This window comes from Halyomorpha halys, unplaced genomic scaffold (genome assembly GCF_000696795.3).
Source record: "Halyomorpha halys isolate HHAL.00 unplaced genomic scaffold, Hhal_1.1 Scaffold368.1, whole genome shotgun sequence".
Lineage (NCBI taxonomy): Eukaryota > Metazoa > Arthropoda > Insecta > Hemiptera > Pentatomidae > Halyomorpha > Halyomorpha halys.
In genome coordinates this window covers 605,516-615,393 of record NW_027111728.1, presented here as the reverse complement: position 1 = coordinate 615,393, position 9,878 = coordinate 605,516, and the positions used below count along the sequence as shown (strand labels likewise).

The 9,878-nt window shown below is 26.7% G+C and overlaps 1 protein-coding gene across 1 annotated transcript in view; it reads left to right on the top strand.

Annotated features, from left to right (window-relative positions):
* The window catches only part of Rab3-GAP (Rab3 GTPase activating protein), a 35,041-nt gene extending 27,753 nt beyond the window's left edge, over positions 1 to 7,288 (top strand). Inside the window, exons 22-26 of the mRNA XM_014422370.2 lie at positions 290 to 508; positions 3,022 to 3,156; positions 3,805 to 3,945; positions 5,535 to 5,690; positions 7,008 to 7,288. Coding sequence (XP_014277856.1) covers positions 290 to 508; positions 3,022 to 3,156; positions 3,805 to 3,945; positions 5,535 to 5,690; positions 7,008 to 7,139 — 783 coding nt within the window. The 3' untranslated portion in view covers positions 7,140 to 7,288. The remainder of the gene's footprint in view (positions 1 to 289; positions 509 to 3,021; positions 3,157 to 3,804; positions 3,946 to 5,534; positions 5,691 to 7,007) is intronic.
* The last annotated feature ends 2,590 nt before the right edge of the window (positions 7,289 to 9,878 follow it).

Here is a 9,878-nt window from a genome sequence, read left to right as displayed (position 1 = left end):
CTATAAAGCTATATAAGCTATCTATAAAGCTATATAAGCTATCTATAAAGCTATATAAGCTATCTATAAAGCTATATAAGCTATCTATAAAGCTACAGCTAAAATTGCCATCGATACGATAATGAATATTCATGAATGAACCATTGATAAATAAACATCGTATTCATGAAAATTTTAGCTATCAGTTTCAACTATAACTAATTTGTGTCCAGCTCTGCTTATGGTCAATCATCTATATATATAATATAATCTTCTCCTAAATTGTAAAATTGTTTTTTTTTTTTTTCAGAGTTCATTTGCTGCAGAAGTTAGTAATGAAATGACTAAAATCAAAGTTGAACCACTGTGGACGGAGTGCCAGCCCTCCCTTGCGGAAATATGCCTTGCCCAAGCTGCCCCTAATCCAAGTATTCTCGACCTGCAAGCCACCTGCGTTTCTGTGCTTAGGCTTCTGGCTGGGCTGCCTTTGAGGCTTAACCATCCTGTTACTTCACTTTTTGATTCTTTTGTAAGAAAATTGTTTATTCAAATTAAGAAATTTTATTACCTTCTGATATGCAGAACCAACTCCTTCCTTATGAAAATTGTGTTCAAAGTGATGCGCTTATTGCAAAGCCAGCACCATCCAAGCTCCATTTTAATCACAGAAGGTTTCACTGGCATGGCACAGGCTTTATTGTTTTAATACCAGTTTGTTTTAGATTTCCTTTTCATATTTCCACTTTTTACAATAGAAAAATATCCAGATTTGGAGATGATATTGAAGTTTGGGGTGAGGTGAATTATCTCAGTGATGTAGTTCCATTTTAACCGTTTTCAAAGAAAAATAGGAAAATTTCACCCATGTCACCAGTTTTGATACCAGTAGGAGTACTGATGAAATAATCAGTATTTAAATTCAAGTTTTTATTTTTCAATTAAATTGAACTGACCTTATTTTTTCTACTTTTATTGTATGTTCACATTTTTTCTTGAAATTTCACCAATAAACAACTTTTTTTTAATTAATACTATATTTCTGTCTTTTTCCAATATTATTATTCAGTGTACTGCATTGAAAATATGGTTAATCACCCAGTTTGGTTCAAAATCAGCTCCATCCAAAATTTAAATTTAAATTTAAATTCCCCGAAACCTAAAATTACTGAAGTAGAATTACTGATCGATACGTCAATAGGAAGCTTTTCACTTTTATGAAAAATTTTTAAATTTCGATGGAGCTGGTTTATACATTTAGTTTATATACAAATAGGACTTAAATTGCAATATCAAGTCTTTAAATTGAATACAATATGTATCATATATTTATTTATATTTTTATACAACATAATGTATATTAGAAATAATTTATAAAAAAAGAAAACTTATAGCATTATTATCTAGATAAAGATAAAACAATAATAATAATAATAAAAGTTGTTTTTTTTTTGAGCTCCTTATAAAAAATATCATTTAATTTCGTACATTGCTACAGACAATAAAAATTAATTTTAACTATAAGTCAATTGATTTATTTGACATATTGAAATAAAGTGAAATTTGAATTTGAAATATTGAAATAAAGTTTTATTTAAAATAATCATTGTTAAATTAAGTGATTCAGTAAAATATACTAATACTAAGTAAATTATAATAGGTATTAAAAAAATAATAACTTTTCCAAACTATCATCTATATTTCACCATAATATTGCTGGCTCACAACACACCCAAATTAGCTCCCAAAATAATAGTAGTACCGTTCATTACTGGAATCATCATAATTTTCTCTGATCAATGATAGAATACTTACGTATATTACATCTAATTTTCTTTTATAATACAAACGTTTTAGGTATCCTAGGTCTCCCAGCAATAATATTTTTGATATTTTCATTTTTTTTTTTTTTCACCCTCCTATTATTGTAAACTGAATCAAATACAATAAATACACAATATAAATAAATATATATATATATATATGTTTATAATTAGAACTAAGATCCTTTTATTTATTGCCTGAGAGGCATTTTAAGGTAGTGGGATGAGCTGTGTGCAGGGGCGCAATGTTATGAGTGGAGAGGGATATCTCTACTGGTGATTCAGTTTCAAATTAATCACATTTGAAAGTAAAAATAAATGGACTGCATTCTGCAAGCCACATAGTAACTTAACTGAGAAAAATGGATTTAAGATCAAGTGTAAATTAATGAATTGTGATGGCTTCTCAGCTGTGTTGAGTAACTATTATACTGTATACCGATCAGTCCGATAATTGACTGTATTAAAAGGAATGAGAGAGCATTAGTTGTGTCTAGTCTAATACAGTTTTCTCCCCTCTTCGACACATACAGTTTACACTACGTAGGCCAAGGACTAATACAAATGATGATTTATGATTACCAGTGAGTCCAGAATAATGGTTACGTCATGCTCTGAAACTGGTCTCTCTCAACACCCGGCCTCTCCAAAAAATTACTTGTTGCAATATTTTGATTCCTCTGCTTCCGTACCAAAGTCCTTTCTCTGTACTGGTTTCTTCATCAGTAAATTAAAGGGCTTTTATTTTATCTGAAGATGGGCCCTAAAACATTTCTAATTCTGAGATATTTGACATTTATGTGGATTGTTCCATTTTCAGTGTTCAGTGTTTTTGCGTTCAGTTCATATATGATATTAGCATCTGATTGTGGGTTGGATAATTTGTACATAATGTGGTCTGATTAACATGAGATGAGAATAATTATTAATTTTTTATTAGCATGGATAATAAATTTAATTTATATTGTTAAATTAAATATTTATGAAGCTTAAACATGAATATTGTTATTGTTATTTTTCTTTTCACATTTTTTTGTTTAAATTAAGTATAATTCTTTTGATGATGGCATTGAAGTATTAAGTATAATTCTTGAAATGAATTTTTAAAAATACTTTTTATTATCGTTTTTATAAAGAAAATAAACTTGATGTTTTAATTTTTGTATAGTATTCTTTCATGATTCATAATTATGATGGAGCAAACAATTAAAATTTGTTTCAGAGCGAACAGACCTTGTGGAGAGATATTAAAGATGGCTGTACAATAACTTTACCCAGTCCTGATGAAAAACTTCAATCAAACAGGCTTACTTTTCTTATGAGAGCTTTAGCAGCAGCTATAGAACCGCTTGCAAACGTAATATAATAACATATTCACTATTTTAATTGATTTAGAAAGAATATTAATGATTAATTTAAAGTGCTGAGAGGTAGAGAAAGTGGTAATATGTTTTATTGCTCAAGTCATGTTTTGCTGATAAGTATTTTATTCTCAAAAAATGTATGAAACCATGTTGCTGTCAAATCCTACTTTTCAAAGATAGAAAATAATTGTTTAAATAATTAAAATTTAATTATATTGGAGGTTTTTTTTTTTTCAATATTATTCTATCAAGTGGTATACTATTGAGTAGAAAGAATTTACAATTCATTGTTGTACATAAAATTTACAAGGTGTTTGGAGTCGGATACCAATTATTTTTAAATGTACACTAATGCCCTGATGATGCCTGAATAGGCTAAAATTTGGCAAGATTAATACATTATTTTTTTAAAACTACAATGACTTGTACATTTAAAATTTAAAATAAAAAAAAAATTTGTAAAATTATAATTCTAAATCAAACCCCGTGGACTTAAGTGGTTTTACACTTTTGCTGGCAATGTTTTATAACATGGAAGTAAATTATTTTACAAAAAATTATTTTTAAACTTATATTATTTAATCTCTATTCATATAATAAAATTTTAATGTTTTATATTTAAAATTTATGCTCAATTTAAGGGTGGAGAACTCATGGTAACGATGGCCTGGACTGGTCTAATTTTTTCTCTTGCTAGAGAGTGGGGAATTCCTGCCGACACACTACGAATTCACCAAGTCTGCCAATTTTACATTAACAACTGTGATAGAAATGCTGAAGAGGTATTATAAAATTATGAAGTATATATTATATATATTGTAATATTCAAGATTTATTAGAATAAATATATAGAGATTAGGAAATTTAATAGTTTTTATTATTCTCAGATCTAAAATATAGCTTTGATGATTACTAGACTCAAATGAAAATATTTAACTAAAGTAATAACCACTTTAACAAATATAATTAAATCTTAGATAGAACAGACTAACCAATTATATAATTTTCTTTGATGACTGATAGCTCTTGAAATCTTCTTTATAAATACCTACCACTGACTGTTGAGAAAGGATGGTCAGTGCCATCTTCTTCCAGGAGACGTCGTCTTCTCCGCCATCCTCAAAAACAAATATCCTCTTTCCTTTGTTCGTTGTTTTATTGTAACTCATCCATTTTGAGTCATTGTCTATGATTTTCTTTAGGCATATTTTTCCTTAATACTTACTATCAACTCCTATTTTTCTTAAATTTACTGTAAATACAATTATGATACAAAATAACAAAAGTTGATAAAATTCTATCTTCTTAACATAACAGCTATTCGACAGACTTCAGAAGGATGCACACCAGCATCTTGAATATTTTTAACGACATATTGTTACTCCATATTTGACTGATCAGAATTGGTTAGCTTGCTTTTTGGTTCTGCAAAACAAATGGACAATATTGAATGTTGATAAAATAAAAACATAATTAAAATCATCTATACATAAAAAACAACTATTTATCAAAAAAGTGGATATTACATAGGATATAATGTATATTATATTATAAATTATGACATATATATTATATTATATGTTATGTTATTTTTCTTTTTAATAATAATTTTCTTATCTCGTTTTAGAGTTGCCATTTTGTTGAGTTTATTTATTCTTTAATAATTCATATTTTGTTTTAAATGATATTTTTTATTTAATACTGGCAGTTAATAATATTATGTTATGTTAATTTATAACATAATAAAGTTATGTGATTCAAATAAATTGAATCAAAATAAATCCTTTTATTACATTAGCTTTCATATATGCCCAAATATGCAATACTAATGACGCTTTTAAACAAAAATTACATCAGATTATAGTTTTCATTATACTGAAAAATAATATAACAAACAATTTGATTATATAATTTTTTCTAATTATAAAATTAATCAATTTTAAGTAAAAAATAATATCATATGCTTTTTCTTTCCTTTTTTTTTTAAATATACTTTACTTTTTCTTATTAAATTCCAGGAGTTATTCAAAAATAAGAAAGAACATATCATGTTTAATGAGAACAATGATTTTCATATTATGAAAAATAAATCAATTAAAATATAATAGCTTAAAACTAAAACAATTGGATTATATATTACAAATTGAAAGCATCATTTTTGGGGCTAATTTTGTAGAAAGGTATTTTGTAAATATATCTTCCATTTATTTAAATCATAATGAATCTGGATTTTTAAATCTGAGATAATTCAAAATAAAGTAATTTAAAGCAAGTATCAGTTTGACTTAGTGGTCTCAAAGCCTAATGCCGAAGCTAACAATATTCATATAAAGAAGAATGCATTATTTTACTTCTTAACTCTTCTATTTAGGTGCTACCTGCAGTAAATGATAGAGAAAAGTTGGGCCATCACCTCCTGATTATTGTCGGGCAAAGGATGAAAGCGATTCTCGGGAGCTCGACTGAAAACTACCGTGAAAGGCTTTCAAGTCTCAGTCCATCGTTAGGTTCGTGGGTTCTAGAACAGGTATGTAGATGTTTTATATTTATTTATTTCAATACTTATAAAAACTATTCTTTCAAAATCTCTCAATTTTTTTCATGATTAGGACATATATACCTTTTCTCTGTCATCTTTTTACCTTCACTTACCTATATATGGAATAAACTGTAAGGGGAAGTATTGAGATTGTGCAAAATTTCTAATTCGAGTTTTTAATGTCCCCCCCGAGTAGAAATAAATAAGTCTCACAAAATGGTATGTTTACGTTTGTCTGTGTGTTAACAGCTTAGTTCAAAAACAAAAAGTCATGAAACCAAAATTGCATTATAAAGGCGACCGTATGCCTGGGATATGACCTCAACTTTTTTTATAAAATCAGCTGGAAGTACCATTTTATAGAATTGACTTTTTATGTTTTTCCAATTTTCTCAAAAATGGCTATATCAATGCATAGTTAAATTTCCTTTAATATTAGTTAGGACTATTAAAGGATTTGATTGCTACTTATGGTGATAAGAGGATAAATATTTTTTCAGTTTGAAAACACATCTCCCGAAATAAGATTTGAAATATAAACATATTATTTACTATCGGAAAGCCAAAGATTTTAGAAAATATAATATAACAGAGTAGATTGTAGAAGGTAATTGAGAATGATGAAAAATGCATAAATGAAAGATATATTTTATCCGATTCTAACTCCTTTATCTATTTTTTTTCTTTTTCTTTAATTATTTATCAAATTCTTTAATAATTTGTATTTATCTATTGTTAATGATTGCTAAAAATGGGACTGTTTATTTATTTCAAATAAGCATAATGAAAGATACTTTAGAGCCAATTTTTTTTTTAAATTGTCATTTAAGCCCTGTTATATATAGTTAGACTTATCAGGTATTAAAGATCACTTAGTTTTACATTTAATTACCGAGTTTAATCAAAATAATTAATATTATTATCATCACTATTTTCGAGAAAATCAAAAGAGCGTGAAAATTTGATTGTATAAAATGGCACTTCCATTTAGTCAATTCTTTTGAAAAGTTGCAGTCACATACCCTCTATAAATATGAAATTTAAATTTGGTAAAACTATTTGTTTTTGAGCTATACTGATCAAATACATAAACACGTACAGGCACCATTTCGCAAGACTTTGTTATTTGGGTCCAGGGGATCTTGAACCGTGTATTTCCATCGCAAACTAGAATTCAAAATTTCTCACGATTGCAATACTTCCCCTTATTTATTTCATGTATAGCTGAGTAAAAGTAAAAAAGAAAATCACTTTATGAAAGCTTAAATAATTATCCAGTTTATTATAAAATTTATTTATTTTCAGGAAGTTTTAAGGACACCGAGTAACATCAGGGATACCGTAGATTTGTCACGATTAGTCACAACACTCATACCAGAATCTAAAAATAGATTCGCAATCCTCCTTTATGATGCAATAGAACCATTGGCTAGGTAACCTTTTGACCGACTAATACAATTAGTGTTGGAGCCTTGTAATTTTCATTGGTAGTCATGAATAATGATTTCTATGAATAATTTTTAAGTAACAGGTAGGATGAAATATTCAATTACATTAATCATCATGATACTCATTGATGAGAGCTATTTATAGTGCCTAGAGTTTGATCTATTTTATTTATTGATGTATTTTTATATTTATTCTCACCTGTTTATTTTATGTATTTCATTTTGAGTTTTTGTATTTAGTATTTTCTGCAGTTTTAATTGTTAGTAGAATATGATGTAATGTCTTCTGTTCTGTACTTTACTCGTAGAAAAACATTGAAAAAATGTCATGGAAAAAATGTATTTTGAGTAAAACATCCTATAAACAATATCAGTTAATATTTTAAAGATATTTTTCAGATTTAAAAAAATTATAGTTATTCAAAGGTTTTACTGCATATCTGTATATATTTTAAATTTGTTATATTATGAACCCTGTATGTTGTTCATTACACCATTATTATCTTAGTTTTTTTAGTATATATAAGTTATAAAAGTTATTGTGGTTTATAAATTTGTCTTTCAGTATATCTCATTGTTATTATATTTTTTACTTTATTCATAGAAGTCTTAAATATTCTTATAGATTTTGCAAGAAATTTCCTAAAAAGTTTGGTGAATGTGATAGTATATTTTTTAAAGACATTTTATAATTAATTGGATTCTGGCCATCTTGATAAACACATTATCAGGTTGACTATAAATCTCCATTAACTCTGGATTTTTTAGCTATTGTTTTGATTCTCATTTTGGTCCATGTATCCTACGAAGGATATGCGGAGCTTCCTTTCCCTTACCTTAGTGTTCTTTTTGTTTTCCCGATGCAGAACCCACGTTTTACTATTACAAAGCTGATGATTGTCCCCTATATTATAAGCTTCACGTTTCAAGTGCCTGTAAGCTGCCAACCTTGCTTTTATTTCATATTTGATGTTAATTTTCAATGCAATAGCATTCTCTAATTAATATTTTGAAATTTGGCATCTATATTGTTGTTGGACAAATTTGAAAATTTGAAAAATATTGATAAATTGATGTCAATTCTAAATAAGTTATTAACATATTAATTTTTTAGAAATGAATTAAAATTGATGGTAAAATTTGTTGCTTTTTAGAGAGAAGTAGTTTTTATATCTACATTACACTAATAATATTTTTTATTTTAGATAAACAAAAAAAAGAGATGATTAAAAAAAAAAATGTAAAGACATTTTTTTTAGTCGTATTATATATTGGACCTTAGAAGAAATAATGATATAAGTATAAACTTTTGTTTCAATAAGCTTTTAAATTAAAAATAACACTAAATTACATTGTGAAAAAAGAAATCTTAATTCAAAGAATGGATGTTAATATTTCAATTTGTGGTACATTTTGTATCCCATTTTTTACTATACATTAAATGTACTTTCTCGACAATTAAATCATGTTTCTCCAATGGTCCATTATATTAAATATTTATTAAAAATATCAAAACTATCTATACTATATAAGAAATGTAATGCTGTGAATAGACCAGTATTCATATTAAAAAAAAATTGAATGTGAATGCTAAATTTGTTTATTATTTTATTGTAGTCTGATTTTTTAGTATAGAATTATCCACTGCTTGGCATTAGAGATTTCTGATTGTAATTTTTATAAAACCTTAATGGAAGATTATTTATTGATTGACCGTGTGTAAAGATGAAAGGAATATGGTCCGGGTGCGGTCAAAAAAACTCAAATAGTAGAATTATACTATTTGAGTTTTTTTGACCGCACCCGGACCATATTCCTTTCATAAAACCTTAATGTTTCTTATGAAAAAATGTTGAAACATCTTGAAGTAAATTACTTCCTCTGCTTTTTGTTTTCGCTGCATTCATGTTTTTGTATTACATTTTTATTTGATACCAAGACTAACCTAAAGAACATGTTTTATGTATAAAAACTATTATAAAATATTGATTTTGTTTTTTATAAAACCAACATGCCTACAAAAAATATTTTTAAAAAAGTGGAAACAATTGTAATAATATAGTTTAGTAACCAAAATATTTTTCCTAATAGTTGTGAGTCTTAGCATCATATTTCATGGCTGTGTGGATTTCATTGTGTACATTGTTATTCTTTTCTGCGTAAATCCATTAATTACAGTATCATGATGATTTAATTTCTCTGTTAATTTGCTTCTATATATATTTCAACTTATTGAGGAAATATTTAAGAGCTTTATTACTAAGATAGTAAAATTATTTTTGAGAGGCATTGTGTATGATAATGTAGATTATATAATGTAACATAATATAATCTAATTTCAATATATCATTATTAGAGTTATCAGTCAGTTTCCAGTTATTAAATATTGGGAACTTTAAACCACTTAATATTGCTCATTCATAATTATTCAATGTTTAACGTCAACAGTAATTTGCTTATTAATTGTTTATGTAATAGTTCACAACATACACAAATGACAGGAAAATTATGAACATACTAAGTTTAGTAATAGTAATTATTATTAATATTTTATACGGGATAAACCTGATCCATCAATGAATCCTTTTCAGTCCAGGCCTATAACTTTCTTTTAAATTATTAGGTTTTGGGGTTCACATCATTTGAACGTAAGTTATGAACTATTATCATTATTTAAATTATAGTTCTGCTGTATTAAAAATTTGCTGTGTTCTATATCTATTATTTG